Genomic DNA, 16895 nt, shown 5'->3' on the forward strand with positions numbered 1-16895 from the left:
CTGCCCTGAGAATTTAGGCTCACTTTCCCTTATCGTAACAAATCGATTTAGGAAAGCCACATTTTCTGAGAGCGGGGAGAGGATCCTCTCAAGCTCTGTTTAGAGCCAAAAGTGATTTCCCGGAGCCTGAAGTGTGGCTCTGCCTTGGCAGAAGTGCTTTGCCAATCTGTCAAGGTGCTTCACAAGTGGCACGAATGTTGATATAAAATCTCCTTCCCTCTGTAAACAGAGGACAAGGACAGAATGACTAAAAACCCATTGCCATCTGGTGCCCAAGAGAAGAGGCTGGAGATGAAAGGTCACAGAGTGATAAAAGGAAGGCAGGCAGCCTACAAAGATGAAGAGCTGACAGGCAAACTTTGGAGAATTACACCAAGCAGGCAGTAAATAGGTAGCAGCTCAGGATCCCCCTCTAGTGGCTCAAAATCTTTGGTCCATACCAAAGTTCTGAGGCACGTAAAATATGACAACTTCTCAGAAAGACTAATTTTGTGTCAAATCAAATCACATTCTTTGTGCAATACACGCAGCCCTGGAAATAAACTGGAGATATTCCAGATAATATCCAGTCTACTCTAAAGAGTGGCAGAGAGGCACCTGGTTAGATCTATCTGGTTATAACACAACAGGCCCTTTCTGCACATCCAAAATAAAATGTTTTGAGGAAGGAAATAAAACATTTTCTCCATGGAGCTCCACATGATATTTCCCCCAAAACATTTTATTTCCAGCCTCAAAACGTTTTATTTTGTATCCACGATTTCTTTGGACACCATTTTTCTGAGTTCCACCATGCAAGTTGGCTCGCATACTGTTTGGTTTTGTCATTTTTAAAAAAAACTGGGGGGGGGGGGGTTGAATCCTTGAAGCCTCGCATGGACAACCTATAATGAAGCAGTGCAGCATCAAATTCACAGAATCACTCCCCCCACCGAAAGATAACAAAATGGCAGCCAGGAAATGTTTCCAGGGGGTAAGTGCAGACAAATGGGAAGCGACTTGGGAATCTAAAATGTTTTGCAATTGTTTTTGGAGATCTGTGCAACAAGGGCCAAAGTCAGCAGTTTATCAAAACCCTCCCCAGCACTCTCTGGAACACACTGATCGTTATCAGACTGAGAGCAGCCAAAAACATCCTTATAGTCACAAAACTAGAGATTAAAATGTGAAGAACAGAAGGGCAGCCATGCTGGATCAGACCAATAGTGCATTTAATCCAGCATTTTGTTTCTCAGGGACTAAGGAGATACCTGCAGAAGGCTTACAAGCAGAGCAGAGAAGCTGTGTCCTTCCCTTGTTTTAAAATATTGTACTGGTGGCATATGGATGATTGGAGAGCATTATCCAATGACTGAGATGCATGTAACCCCCCACCCCCATAAGCAAATTTAGAAGACCTTCCTCTTCCTCCTTCAGTTGCAGAATCCCTTTCCAAAACAGGTCAATGCAATATTTCCCAAAATAGGTAAAAATGTAGGTAACCATGAGTTCCATTAAAAAAAAAAAAACAGCAATAGTGTAATAGCTATTATACTAATACCAAAGGGGAAGTGTAGAGAGAGAGAGGAAAAAAGGGTTTTTTATACTACAGCTTTGAGAATATAAGGACGACCATGATTTTCTGTTGCTCTCACCCTTTCAAATACCTGAGTGTTCTAATGGCCCCAAACAGATGAAAGAGTTACTCAGAACTCAAAAACTTGCATGCACAGTTTTGAGTGGTCCTAGTAAAAATCACTGCTTCTGAAATATCTCTGTGGCAGAAAGGGAGATTGTGAAAAGCACCATTAGAAACCCATAAATCTTGAAAGGGATGTGGATGCCACTTGTCGCCTATTGTTCTGACTTGGGCCAGGAGCTGTTCAGACCTTTTGCTGCCTAAATAAGCATTTCCTTTCCAAGTTGTTCAGCTACTTATGGGTAAGAATAAATGTCAAGAGGTCTCATAATGGCTGGATTTAGAGCTGCCTGTCACTTTCTGGGAGGGGCATGGGGGCAGTATCTTTGACCAGAGGCTGCTAATAATAATATATGGCCATAGAAGGGCTCAAAGCTGTGCTGGTTGGGGGCACACTGCTGCTAATTTTCAAAATAAACAATTTTGACAGGGGTGGTGCCCAGGGACAGAAGCCAGATCAGATCAAGGGGTGAAGGCAGGGGTGGAGCTCTGCCACTTTAGGGAGGTTTGGAGTGGAATTAGGGTTGTCAACCTCTCAATTGCAACTGGTCAGTTCCCCTTGAAAAAAATACAGGTTTGGAGGTATCACTCCCACAATTCCACGTATTTCCCAGGCTACAGTTAGCAATCCTAGGGGCTTTCTGGCAGATCTGTGGCAGCACCTTCCTCCAACTTAAGTGGTTGTTCCTCCAGTGCAAATGCAATTTATGCTGGAGTGAATCAGACTAAGGTTCAGCATCCTGTTTCACAGTGCCCAGAAGGATTCTTCCTGAAAGGTAGGGCCTGGCTGTATTTCCTATCACATGTTCAGGGCCAGCTCTAGGCACCACTCGTTCCTCACTAAACTCCATCGCCTGAGCCACCAGCTTGATGTATATCTAGCTCAAATCCCCATCTGGGAAGAAGGAAGAGACTGTTTTGGCCTGACATCTATCTGTTGAATTAGAGCGTGATTCAAAGCTTCGCAAAGTCAAAAACCTTCAGTTACCCTCTGTGCATCATGGGAAGGAGCAAGACCTGTGCATCATGGGAAGGAGCAAGACTGGCAACATGCTGTGTGGTGGAGTAGGTACGCTCCCCACCACAGCTACAGGGCTTCTTTCAGCCCTGGAGTGATGAACTCATCCATCAGAGCTCCTGGTGGAGAGAGATTATTACTTAAATGCACAGAAACTTGTTTGCCTGTGATGTCCGAATGCAGCCTCAGACTCCATGCCAATGAAAACTAACTTTTTGTCTCTTGAGTTATGACTCCTGCTAAAACTCCAGATGAGAGACTGCCGAAAGTTAGGGAATGACTAAGCAATCTAGGAATGTTTATGCTCTGGTACTTCCAACGGGGGACCTGCCAAGCTGAATGTAGCCCACACCAGCCACTGGCCCAGCGGCAGCCAGTGCTTGAAACAACTCCTCTCCCCGCACTTCGCTGTCTTCATACAGTCGGGCCACCTGGCTGGCTGGTGGGATGCATTTAGTTTGGCAAGCCTGAGTTATACAACCTCGAAAAGTATTATCCGCTTATTCCATCATATTCATCCAGACAAGTTCTGATCTGCTGGGGCTGCTGAAATGAAGGCCTGTGCAAAAGCCCAGTTCCTGAGCCAGCTCTACGAATCAGAATCAGCTCTACGAGCTATTACAGTCCTAGCTTCAGTCTGGTATGACTGCGTCTGAATTGCTTCCAAAAATGCACTGCTTATCAATCCAGGCCTGGACATTATGTATATTCTGTCTCCATATCCCAGTCCGTAGCACAAACAGCTCTCTGTTCGGGTGTGATAAATCCCAGGCGTCTCCAGCGTGTGCCGCATATAAATCCTGAACAAAGCAGACGGCAAGGCCATGTCTTTCCACTTCCCTCCTCCCTCCATGCCCCATTTCAAGTCTCACTCAGGATTCTCTCTCTTTTTATCTTTTACACTCTCTCTCTCTCTCTCTCTCTCTCTCTCTCTCTCTCTCTCTCTCTCTCACTCACTCACTCACTCACTCTTCTATTTTTTTAATGAATGATTCAAGTTTGAGGATCTCTGCCCTTCATAAACCGTGAAGGGGCCAAATTTGTCCTTTATAGTGCACGGGTACAAATTATGTATCTGACAAATGTATTCCAATTCTGCCAGCCACACCTTCATGCCATTTTGCTTGTCACGTAGCCTTGAGTCAGTGTTCTTCTCTGTCTCAGCTTAGACTACCTCACAAAACACCGATGAGGACAAAATGGAGGAAGAAAGAATGAGGTGCAGTCCCCTGAGCTCCTTGGAGAAAGGGTGGAGTTAAAATGTACTAAGTCAATCAATCAATCAGATGCTAATGTTTCACTCCCACAGTTCTGAATGGGTTGATATTTTCAGGGCATCACTACAGTGGAGAGGGCACTGAAGAATTGCGGTCCTCTTTATAACATTGTCTGTATAAGCCAGGGGTAGGGAACCTGTGCCTCTCCAGATGTTCAGGAACTACAATTCCCATCAGCCCCTGCCAGCATGGCCAATTGGCCATGCTGACTGGGGCTGATGGGAATTGTAGTTCCTGAACATCTGGAGAGCAGCAGGTTCCCTACCCCTGTTATAAGCAAATAAAACATGTAGGAAAAAGGATCTTCAAAAAACAATTTGTGGAGGATCCCTAACCCAAGGTCTATATCTTAATTTCCCCCTAGACACAACTACAAATGTTCTCTCTTTCTTCCTCCTTCTGTCTAATTTTCAATGATCAAGTGCCTCTTTCACTCACACCTTCTTGCAGAGCCGGGGTCAGGCCCAATGCTGATGGGTCATGAAAAATATGCACAGGCTTGGTACAGATAGCACCCACCCCCCCCACATAATATTGTGCTAACCATAAGTTACTGTGACATCTAGATCAGCTTCCCCTCCAAATGGGAATCAGTTACCACACTCTCGAATAGGCCTGGTAAATAAGAGGCAACTCTTGTTTCCCGCAGATTGTCTCAGCCGAATCATTGAGACCTGTTAAATTACCTATTAAATTCTTTTGTAAACTCTCAGAGTCCCACCGGTGCCAAAACCATAATAAACAACTCATTTGCTATAATCAAGACCGTCTAGAACAGGGGTAGGGAACCTGCGGCTCTCCAGATGTTCAGGAACTACAATTCCCATCAGCCTCTGTCAGCATGGCCAATTGGCCATGCTGGTAGAAACTGATAGAATTAATTTATCAGGCTGGATCCTGATCTAGAATCATCAGATAATGACAACTGAAGGCACCAAATTGAATAATAAGCAGGTGTATGGACCATTAAACATCAATACCCTGTTTTTCAACTCTGCATTTAACAATGAAAATACTCTGCTCAGCAGGGGTGAAAATTCTATATTTCTTACCTGTGGTTGCAGAAAGTGCAGTCAAATTGCAACCAGCTCTTGGTGGCCTTCATAGGGTTTCGAAGGCAAGGGATGAACAGAAATTATTTTCCATGGCCTGCCTCTGTGTAGCAATTCTGGATGTCTTTGATGAGTTTCCATCCAGGTATTAATCAGGGCTAACCCGGCTGAGCTATTGAGATTTGACAAGAGCGGGCTAGCCAAGGCCAGGTCCAGTCTTACCTTTACTGTCTCTCTCTTAGGGGCTTGATGCAGAAGATGGAAGGTAGCACTGCATCCAGTTTCTTACTGGTATTCTGAACTGGCCCACACCAGCTTACTTTCACCCAGGATGCTTAGGTAGTCGTAAACGTGAGCTGTGGACAGGGGAGTTCTGATTCAAATCGCACCCCATCCAAGCACTAACTGGAGGGCTTTAGCCTCTGAAACCCCCATCCTCATCTACCATATATGAATGGCAGTGGTATCAGTCTGTCTTACAGGAATGCTGTACAATTTGCTACCAGCAATATGTTGCTGGGTGAAACCCAAAACATTTGCCAAATGCACAAAGCAATTACAGTGTGTTTTACATATCAGAACAGTAAACTCATCATAGAAATAGTCCTCGTCCTCTGCCACACAATGTTGTTGAGCAAAAGTTAAGATGCCCAGGGCAGGAAGGTAGATGTGGAAATCAACAAAAGGCTAAAACAGTAATTTCCAGTCCTCTGAAACACATTTTTTCCTGAGGAAAAACTGGAGAAGCACCTTATTGTATCACCAAAAAGAGTATATACTATGTAAGGATTCTTTGCTCTCAGAAGAACATTTCCCTCTGTTTATACATGTTACTGTTTTGGATGTGCCTTTAAATGAAAAGAAGCAAATGTACATCTGTGACTCATGAAGAGCCACAACATGCAGCCTCTTCAGAAGGCAGAAAATGCATCTTTGGATTGGGAGTGACTGAATGTTCGAAACAAACTCTGCGGAGGAGAATTATTCACTGATCATTCCTATTCCCAGAAGGGGCTAATTAAACTGTCAGAAATGAAGGAATAAATGAATAAATAAAATGAAGGCAGGCAGGCCAGAGCAGTGTATTTTTCAGAGACATAGTAGGCAGCTGCCTTTCCCTGTGGATCTACAGATATCTTCTCACACAGCATTGGGATTCCTAGGCTAAACACAGAAGTGTTGCGGCATAGACTGGGATGAGACTTCCCTCTAGTGGCCCTTTCTGGAGATTAACAGGGAGAAGAGCATCCAATCCATGCACTAAGGCTCCATTCCTAAGCCCCATTGATCTTTGAGATTTCCTGCCAAGTAAACATATACAGGATTAGGCAATTAATCCATTTACCAAGCATAGTCTCCCTTCACCATGTCTAATAAGAGAGAGATAGTAAATCTGCAAATGGGCAAGTGGAATTTTTCAGATGTCCCAGTTGTTGTTTTTTCCTGCAAGGACAAGGGCTCACATACATCTAGGGTTGCCAACATCCAGGCGGCATCACTATTGGAATTGATCTCCAGGCAATAGAGAACAGTTTGCTTGGAGAAAATGGCTGCTTTGGAAGGTGGACTCTATGGTATAAAAGCCTGCTGATGTCCCCCTGCCCTTCTCAGACTCTACTCTCAAAATTTTCAGGTATTTTCCAACCCAGAGTGTGCTGCAGGTAGGCATCAGCTATGGTGTGTCAGACAGACCAAGATCAAGGCAGCTAGCTGGCAAAGGCATGGTCTGACAGTCCAAGGTCAAGGCAGAGGGCAGGCAAAGGCATGGTCAGACAGTCCAGAATCAAGGCAGGCGACAAGCAAATGCATAGTCAGACAATCCAAAGTCAAGCAAGTCCAGGAGTTCAACCAGGCCAGGCTAGGCACAGAAGTACAAGGTGTGGAGTAAGCAACCTGGTGCATGGAGCTTTCCAGTGAAACCCACTGTACCCAGGCAGAGCCAAGCCCAAGACAGGGTTTATATAGGACCCCCTTGCTAAAGTGGCCAGGCCCCAAGACTCAGTTGTCCTCTGATGTTGCTGTTTCCAGCTGACAGTCTTTTGCCATATTGAGCTGCAATGTGGGCACTTCTCCTTTTATTACTGAGCTGCTGTCCCTGCCTTTGCCTTCTTTGTGCAGCTAGTTCATCTGGGGCTGCTGAAGGCTTTCCCAGATGCTCTGTATGTGGCACAGCCTCTGCTGGCAGGGAAGGGCTTTGCTCTGTTACTTGCATCTCCTCTCAAGGAGACAGCTGCTAGTCTATGGTGTTGTCTGGCTCTGCATCTGATTTTCTCCCAGGGGCTGGCTCTTGTCATAGAGCTGGCAACCCTACAATTGTCCTAGCCACTTTTTCCCACCCAGGGCTCCCTCCCACTTTTGTTTTTAAGGCCTAGCCCAGCATCCTGTTTTTCATAGTTGCCAAACAAATGCCTCTGGGTTGCCATATTCCAGTTCCTTAAATCTCTTTCCCTATATTGGGGCACCCACATTTGCTTATTATGCAGTTTACCAATTTTGCAAATCATGCACATCATTGAGTCTACTCCCAGTAACTACCACAATAGATTGGGCAGCATCAAGGGAGGCATAAGTTTCAGTTTGATGTCAGGTTTTGTTCCTACTTTCTTCAGATAAGAGCAAAGCTTTTCAAAGCTGAAGCAAGAATGTTAGCTATAGCTCTGACTACCCTTATTGGTCAGAAGTTACACCAATGGCTGGGCTTCTTCGTCATTCAGTGATTGGACAGAACATGTTTTGCCTGACTCTTTTGGATCGATAAGGGCCAAAGAGGGTGTAGGCCAGGGGTGTTGCTTGTTTTTAATGAAAGCTGGAAATTTAGCCCAGGTGACAATCTGAACAGGCAACAGGGTGGCATCTGGAGAAAAGCCAGACAAAGAAAGCTTGTGACAACTGAGCTGGCTAAGCCTTTTATGGCAAGAGAGTGTAGGTCTTTCCACTGTGTTGTGTGAAGAGTAGATACTTCTGTGCTTAACTGTAAAATATGGATTAATCAAAGAAATGATGTACAATATCCAGGGAACATTTAGAATGAGCAAAGAAATACACACATTCTCACAATACTAGAACCAGGGGGCATTCATTGAAAATGCTGGGGGGGAAGAATTAGGACTAATAAAAGGAAACACTTCTTCACGCAATGTGTGATTGGTGTTTGGAATATGCTGCCACAGGAGGTGGTGATGACCACTAACCTGGATAGCTTTAAAAAGGGCTTGGACAGATTTATGGAGAAGTCAATCTATGCCTACCAATCTTGATCCTCCTTGATCTCAGATTGCAAATGCCTTAGCAGACCAGGTGCTCAGGAGCAGCAGCAGCAGCAGCAGGCCATTGCTTTCACATCCTGCATGTGAGCTCCCAAAGGCACCTGGTGGGCCACTGCGAGTAGCAGAGTGCTGGACTAGATGGACTCTGGTCTGATCCAGCAAGCTAGTTCTTATGTTCTTATCTTCATTCTTCTTTGTGCTGCTTCATGTAGGCTTCCCACTCTCCTGAATACCACAATGGATTATAGCAGATTAGCGGAAACTGAAAGCATCTAGAACAGCTAGTCTGCTATAATCCCATCCGTGTTGAAGAAACAAATTGCCTTATACTGAGTCAGGTCATTTGTCTACCAATGTCAGTATTGTCTACTGTGGCTTGCGGCTGCTGTCCAGATAGAGGTCTTTCACATCAGCTACCACCTGACCCTTTTGACTGGAGATGCCAGAGACTGAACCTGGCACCTTCTCCCCATTCTATGGCTGAGCCACAACAGTGTTGATAAATTACTGCAAAGCCGTCCATACAGCAGGTATTGAAAATGCAGCAATGTGCAACACAGTCCACTTGGAGTAGTCTGCAATTCTACAAAACGCCTCAGTGAAATACATTTTTTTCTGATGTCTTTGACCTATTTTCCTCTTTTTCCCACTTGAACCTGCAGAGTTTTTCGATGATTATTCTGAAGGTCGTGAATGCGTCAACTGTGGGGCCATGTCAACCCCGCTGTGGAGGAGAGATGGCACTGGCCACTATCTGTGCAATGCTTGTGGGCTCTACCACAAGATGAACGGCATTAACCGGCCGCTAATCAAGCCCCAGAGGAGGCTGGTAAGGAAAAGACTGTGCATGTTTGGAATATGGTGGGCCCCATTATTGTGTTCATGCTTTGTCACTTCACACCCCGTCTCCCATAATTAATAAGAAACAAAAGCAGAACACATTGGCTTGAATGTACCAATTCTACTTGCATCTTGAGGGGTAGGGGGAGCAGAGAAGCAGAAATTCTTGCATCTGTGGAAATACTTCAGTTAGGGTTGCCAGCCCTGGGTTAGGAAATACCTGGAGGGTTTCTGCCTGTGGAGTATACAGCGTGTATTTGAACAGAGGGGGAGACAACTGAAGTACGGGAAGAAAGAAGGTATGTAGATGTTGTGGGAGGGTGATGATCAGGAGCAGCAACATTCTGCTTTTGGCCTCTGTTTGTGATAGTTTGTCCTTCTTTGGACTTCTTTTTCCTACAGTCAGCCTCCCGTAGGGTTGGGCTTTCATGTGCCAACTGCCATACAAGTACGACCACACTGTGGCGCCGGAATGCTGAAGGCGAGCCAGTTTGTAATGCCTGCGGCTTGTACATGAAGCTCCATGGGGTAAGAGCAGCAAAACAAAGTAGTGAGTCTTCCTCCTCTCCTGTCCTCTCGTTGGAACTGGTTTCTGTGCTGGGCACTTTTGGTGGGAACCAGTTCCTTGTGGTTACTGAGTTCAAGGAAAATGGTGAGAATGGCTGAAAAATCAGAGAGCAAGAGATCTCCCGCAGTTCTTGCATCTTATCTTCAAGGCTGATGCCATAGATGGAAAAAAGAGTGAGAGGGTCAGCTGGATATAAAATCTCTGCCACACAATGGGGTTAAGAGCATAACCTGTGAACACGGGAAACTGCCTTCTGCAAAGCCAGACATCCACGTAGCTCAATATTATCTAGCCCCTCACCATGAACTTAAAGAGGAAAAGGCCTTTGCCCATGTTTGCTCCCTGAGATCTTTCAAATGGATAAGATCCAAAAAGATGGTCTACCAATAAATCATGGCTCATTGGAAAACAGAAGGACAAAACTCTTGGGGCACATGGAGCTGGCAAAACATGGGCTAGGAATTTTGGAATTTTTCGTCACATGCATTTTTGGTTGAGCCATTGGGAGTTGTCCCACGGTGAATCTCAGTAGCTTGGGGAAAAGAGGGAGGAGATTTATGTGCATGCCGTGTAAAGCTGTTCTGTAATTCATGTTTCTAGGTCCCAAGGCCCTTAGCAATGAGAAAAGAGGGGATCCAAACCAGGAAGCGTAAGCCAAAGAACTTAAACAAATCCAAGACTTCAGCAGGTATTAATTTTTAATGGTGCTATAATCAGTACGGTACCACTTTAAAAGGATGGAAACAAGGAAGACATAGCAGCTTCTGATCTATCCATTGACTTGACTTCTCAAAGAGATTTTTTTTTGTCCTATCACATGTTCAGGGCCAGTCAATAATGAAAGCCTTACCTCAACCGTTAGTTCTGCCACCTGTACCAGCACTACAACCACCACAGCTGCTGAAGAAATGCGCCCCATCAAGACAGAACCGGGGATTTCATCTCATTATGGACATCCAAGCCCACTTTCCCAGGTGAGGCATGGGCAGTTACTAGAAGGCAGGCTGAGGTTCGACAAGAGATTCTGGTCCAATCTCATCTGACATTGTTAATTAGTCACCGTTTCAATAACCCTCCCAATCATTGGGGAGGGTGGAAGCAGAGTGGGGATGATGGGATGGAGCCAAAAAGATCCCCTGCTTGTACTGTTCCTTGCAAAAGCCGTTTCTGTTATTGTTAAATCGAGATACTGATCTCTCAATATGCTCACTTAGAGAAGCAGGAAGGAGCCAGCAACATGGGTGGGAGGGGGGGGGGGCAAGGAGGAAGGCGTGCAAAGAGGCCCAGGGGAGTGGGAAGGCTGGTTGTGGACAGAGGGAAGATGTCTGGGGCAAAGCTATGTTCACTGGCAAATCAGCCTACTCTGGCAGTGAAGCAAATTGAAAGTTGTGCTAAAAGTGATGTTGCTTGCTGTGGGGAGAATGGAAAGTGAAAGCGGGGTTCCAAGAAACAGGTCCCTACAAGAAATCTTGCTGTGACAAGACATTTGCCCCCATTGTGCAGCAGACACCATGTGCATAATTGACACAAAATAGAGAGAGAAAGCAAGGGTGCAGTGGCAGGGCTCCAAAGAAAGGTGACAGGAGTGCAATGTATAAACAAAGTGTGGGGAAACATGGGTGGAAGGGAATTCGAAGTTCTTGGCAAAGCGGGGGAAGCATAATTCTCTGAGGGAAAGGATAATGGGCGATAGGAAAGGAAACATAAAGGGATAGAAGGTGAGAATCAGGTAAAGTGTGGCATGGGGTTGTTGGAAGGGGGTGGGAAGAAAATGTTACAAGGCTGATGGGCAGGCTATAGAGAGAACTGGTGGATGCAATGGGTAGAATGAAGATATAAATGGAGAAGGCAGGCAGGCAGAACTCAAGGGTTGGGGGGAAAGGAAAACAATGAGTGGATTGAGGAAGAGCAGAAATCAAAAGCATGTGCACAGCTGAAGTATAATTTCTATACTCTTCTCTTTCCTCCCTCAGCCATTTTCAGTCACTGCAATGTCTGGGCACGGCTCTGGCCTGCATCCTGCCATCTCAACCCTAAAACTTTCTCCACAGGGTTACCAGCCAGGTATCAGCCAGTCTCCTCAGCCTAACTCCAAGCAAGACTCCTGGAACACCCTGGTTTTAGCTGAAAGCCATGGGGACATCTTAACAGCATAACCACCTTCTAGCCTCTGTGGACTTGGGGCTCATCAGCTCAGGATACAAAGACAACATTCAATAATCAAGCTCCAGTGGGGTGCTTCCTTACCTCACCCAATCCCTTTGAGGGATGTAGATTCTGATCCTAGTAGAAACATTCCAAATTATTCTTTGAAAAGTGAAGGAGTTATCTTTGAATTAAGCTCCACGAAGATTAAGCCCAAGTGGTCCTTTTCGTGCCCTCAGATCACAGCCGCTTCAAATGAAACTGACAGAAGCTCCAAATCTTTTTCAAAAAAATCTTTATCTGATGTCTTGGTCAGCAGTGTCATGGCACCCTTGTTCACTGTTGCTGTCAATTCATTTCCTGATTATGTCAAACTAGAAAGAAGACTGTCAGCTTGCTGTGTTAAGAAGTGCTTTAGATTCTATGTTGTCTTTAGAAACAAGTTTGGGAAAGACTTGAGAACTTTTTTGACGGGGAAAAGATAGAATGGCTCAGCTCTGCCTTCAGAGACAGCTGTGATCATGGCTGGTGGAATCTAATAACGCACGAGAACCTAATGAAAGTGCCAAGCCAATGATTGCTCGCAGCACAGCATTGTTATTGTCACTGCTTTTCTGTTGCTTGGATTCTCTTTTTTCCTCCTGTTGTTATGGTTAAATCTCATTTTCTTCCTTCCAAAGCAGCAGTCTCCCCTACATCACTTAGCACAGTGCCCAAAGGCAGTCTAAGGCCCTTTCCACATGGGCCAATAAACACGGGTTGAGGGTGGAATTAAACCCGTGTTGGGGGGGGGGGGGACTTCACACGGATCCCACTCCTAATGCGAGTCCGCTATGCGTTTGCCCCCCACAACCTGGGTTTTTCAAGAATCACAATTTGTGCTATTCTTTTGTTTTAATGCACCTCACAGCCGCAGATGGCTGGCCAGGAGGTACGTTGTGAGGCTGCGCTTTCTTGTTTTTTTTAAAAAAAAACACCCAGCTCCCATCTGCAGAGCCATGCAGGCTCTTCTGGGGACAAGAGGTGTTAGCAAGGCTCTAGGGCAGTGGTTCTCAACCTTCCTAATGCTGCAACCCTTTATCATGTTGTGGTGACCCCCAACCCTAACATTTATCCATTTTACAGATGGACAACACTGATGCAGAGAGTCTTAGCCGACCGCTGTGAAAGGGTTGTTCGACCCCCAAAGGGGTCACGACCCACAGGTTGAGAACCACTGCTCTGGGGGTTCATGGGTGCCTGCCTGCATAGCTACGCATTGGTGGGAGATATGTAGTCGCGCCTCCATGTGAAGGCGCATCAGTTACCCGCGTTAACTCCGGGGCCACAGGCATGCAAACAGCCTGGACCTGCACTGGGCTCATGTACCCCCGGCTGCACCCCACTTTGTTTTGGCCATGTGGAAAGGGCCTAAGTCTCATTCTTATTCTTTCTTTGATATTCGGGGGGCGGGGGTGGAGGGAAAACTACAAAGTAAAAGGGGAAACTTGAATCTGCAGCAGCATCTTCAACCACAGCAGAGCTTTTTTGCAGATTCAAGCAAGCAAAGGGATTCAGGATTTGACCTAATGGTTAGTGGGCCCTTCAGTGTGTCACAGACTACGAGTCCTAAAGAGTTGAGCCAGCCCTGAAATACCCAGCCAAGTGGTTTGCCAACTTTGTCTACCAGCTGTTTGTTCAGATCTGTTAGCAACTCAACACACTGGCTATCTTTCTTGGCAGGCAGCAAAACTAGGAAGTTTACGAAGCCTCTGCAAACATGGACTATTTCTAATTCAGTGTGCAAATCTGGGTACCAAGTGTTATGTTACTGATAACACTGTCAAAATTAGTCCCTTTTTTAAGTACAGAGTCATTTATAAAGTCCTGAAAGCCAGTATGGTGCAGTGTTTAAGAGAAGGAGGACTCTAATCTGGAGAACTGGGTTTGATTCCCCACTCCTCCAATCAGCGGCAGAGTCTTATCTGACGAACCAGATTTTGTTTCTACTCTTCTACATTCCTGCTCAGTGACCGTGGGCTAGTCACAGTTCCTTCAGAATTCTCTCAGCCCCACCTACCTCACAAGGTGTCTGTTGTGGGGAGAAGAAGGGAAAAGGAGTTTTTAAGCTACCTTGAGTCTCCTTACAGGAGAGAAAGGCAGGTATACATCCAAACTCTTCTTGTTGTTGTTTTTAATTAATAAAGTCTTATCCATCTGAAATTGAAGAAAAATGAGTGGCATTATTAAGTTTTAACTTTCAAAGTATTATGTGCATTGAAGAGCAGTCACTTTTGACACCCTTTTTGGCACAGTTTGGAATGTCAGCTGAAAGTTCTTATCAATGAGACCCTGAGAATTCTCAGCTAAACCTTTGGTAGCAAGCAGCTGGCAGGTTGATGACTATTTGCTCAGGGAGATGAAGTTAGGTTGCACAGATCAAGCTGGCTCAAGAGATGGTCTTCTTTTGCCTATCAATGAACATTGATATTAAAGCCACACACAGCCTTAGAAAGACGTGCACTACCATTCATTTCCCCATCAAATTAGGTGCATCTCTGTCAAAGGATGACTCTTTATGTGTGCTTAGTTCTCTAAAATCTCTCTGTGTGTGGCAGGGGTCTTTTTGTATAGACTGCATTTTGTGTGCATAGCATGTTATTGTGAGCATGTTATTGAAATAAGAGATTCATGTTTAAACATGTACTTGCTGTGGGAAGCAACATTAGGATTACCAACTACTTTTATTGGCCCTGCTGCTGTGCCACTGACAGTAGTTTTTGACCCTGAACAGGCAAACCCTTCTCATCATGCTATTTTTTTTCCTTCATGTCAGGAAAAAGCTAAACTTCTGAATTTCTGAGACTGTTGTTAAAGTCACAGGGCCAGGGCCAGTAAAACCGAGACAGAAATGTGACAGCAGGATTATGTTCTAAAGCAGTGGTGGCGAACCTTTGGCACTCCAGATGTTATGGACTACAATTCCCATCAGCCCCTGCCAGCATGGCCAATTGGCCATGCTGGAAGGGGCTGATGGGAATTGTAGTCCATAACATCTGAAGTGTCAAAGGTTCGCCACCACGGTTCTAAAGTGTTCCTTGTCAGCCTCCTTCTCAGTGAGAGATAGGATTATCTTCCACCTAAAAGCACATACACTATATGTTGAAAACTAACATGAAAGAAGACTGCACTTCTTGAAAAGTCAGTTTTCTGCTTGGAGGGGTGGTAGTATTTGACAGCATATCCTGTCATATAACCCTGTACTTGCAGGCTGAAAAGATAAGACCCAGAAACATGTGTATCATCTCAGTGTGAACTAAGCCTTCCCACGCTGTTGAACCCGTGTTCCTTTTACTTCCCTCTCTGCATTCTCACTCTCTCCTGGGCATGAGGCACGGCACAGGTCAGAGTGTGAGATTGCAAAGGTGCCCAAAGGAGAGCAAACTGGGCATACAGAAAGGGGAGTAAAACTATCACACACACACCCATGATGAATTTGCTCTTTTCCTGACTTGACATTTTGGCAGTGATTGTACTTCCTCTTTTATGACTGCAGAGAAGGGTGGGGGGTTGTTGGAGAGGACAAGCCTTCTACTTTCCTCCCTGGCACAATGGCCCCTGCCTCAGAGAGGCACATAGTTTACCTCAGTGGTGGCTGTTTCAATGTAGAAACCACCTTCCAACCACAAGCCTTGCCAAACAGTAGTCTTGTCCACATTCCTCACAATGTGGGGAGGGTATCCTATTGGGGAACAGGGCTCAGAAGAGCTGTAGCCAGAATGTCGAAGAGTTGCATGTGGCTCTCTAGCCACTGAATGTTTATCACAGGATTAGACACATTTATGGTAGATAGGGCCACCAATGATTATTAGCCATGACAGTTAAAAGGAACTTCCCTGTTCAATAACAGTGTACCTCTGAATGTAGCTGCTACTGTGAGTAGCAGTAGTGGGTAGCTTTGGCCTTCATGCCTTACTTTGTTGATCTGATTCTGTTTATGTGAAATCTGTTGTTGATGGCCCTGGGCTCAGAGCCAGCAGTCACGGTTAATAAGCTAGGACAGTTCCCGGAGCCCCTATCAGATTTAGGGAATTACTCCTAGTTCCACAGCAGTTAGGCCAGTAAAAGTTTGATGACGTTATGTGACATGCATACCGCCCTCCTCAAACAAAGCTCAAATATGTTTATCTTGAAAAGTTTATGTGTAGAGTTTCTGTAACTCCCCATCATACTGCTACTCAAAGAGATGCTCATTTGTATTTTTTTTTGGGGGGGGGGAGGGAGGGGAGTCAAGGACCTGGCCAAGTTTCTTTACTATTTAAAGTTGTAATTTATATTATGAAAAAGTATGCTACCAATCTGCATATCGACTTCACCCAGTAGAAGGAATGGAAATAAAATAATAGACATTTGTTTTCAAATAAAGAAATTGATCTTTTTCTTTAACTCTGAACTCTTTTCATTGCAGCAGCAGACAGAGATTGAAATCACATTGGGCCACCCACAAATGATATTAGTAGGGTTGTGAATGTGCCATGCTAAGAAAAATAAAATTCTGCAATCTCACAAAAGAGCCAAATTCTGAAATTTATATTAGTTAGGCAAACTCAGTCAATTTGCATCATATACTTCTTTTGCATAGTTTATTCTGGCTTCTGTCATCTAAGAGGAGGGGCAAAACATTATGAAACTGCTCTCCAAAACTGAAAAATATGTGAGCTGTCTGTCTGGTTTCTAAAATTTCAGCTGAATTTCCCCACTCACTTTCAAGTACACCTTGCTAGCCATGAGAACTAGAAACTTATCGTTTAAAAATGCTGAGATGCAATCTTAAGTTGTATTTATTAAAATTAATTTAGAGTTTTGAAAAATAGATTTTATTATTTTGGTACATAAATGTTGGTGCTTGTATACCGTATATACTCGTGTATAAGTCAACCCGCATATAAGTCGAGGCACCTAATTTTACCACAAAAAACTGGGAAAACTTATTGACTCGCGTATAAGTCGAGGGTGGGAAATGCAGCATCAATTGAGGCATCAGTAGGTTAAATGTTTTTGAATATTTATTT

General features: G+C 44.8%; 1 protein-coding gene across 2 annotated transcripts in view; it reads left to right on the forward strand.

Annotated features, from left to right (window-relative positions):
* GATA4 (GATA binding protein 4) overlaps nt 1–12969 on the forward strand; it is a 54565-nt gene extending 41596 nt beyond the window's left edge. The window contains exons 3-7 of one of the 2 annotated variants that reach the window (XM_048506992.1): nt 8954–9120; nt 9534–9659; nt 10300–10387; nt 10525–10673; nt 11673–12969. In XM_048506992.1, the coding sequence (XP_048362949.1) occupies nt 8954–9120; nt 9534–9659; nt 10300–10387; nt 10525–10673; nt 11673–11855 (713 nt within the window). In that variant the 3' untranslated portion in view covers nt 11856–12969. The remainder of the gene's footprint in view (nt 1–8953; nt 9121–9533; nt 9660–10299; nt 10388–10524; nt 10674–11672) is intronic. The other variant, XM_048507000.1, reaches the window with a different exon arrangement.
* The last annotated feature ends 3926 nt before the right edge of the window (nt 12970–16895 follow it).

This window comes from Sphaerodactylus townsendi, linkage group LG01, assembly GCF_021028975.2.
Source record: "Sphaerodactylus townsendi isolate TG3544 linkage group LG01, MPM_Stown_v2.3, whole genome shotgun sequence".
In the NCBI taxonomy this organism is placed as follows: domain Eukaryota; kingdom Metazoa; phylum Chordata; class Lepidosauria; order Squamata; family Sphaerodactylidae; genus Sphaerodactylus; species Sphaerodactylus townsendi.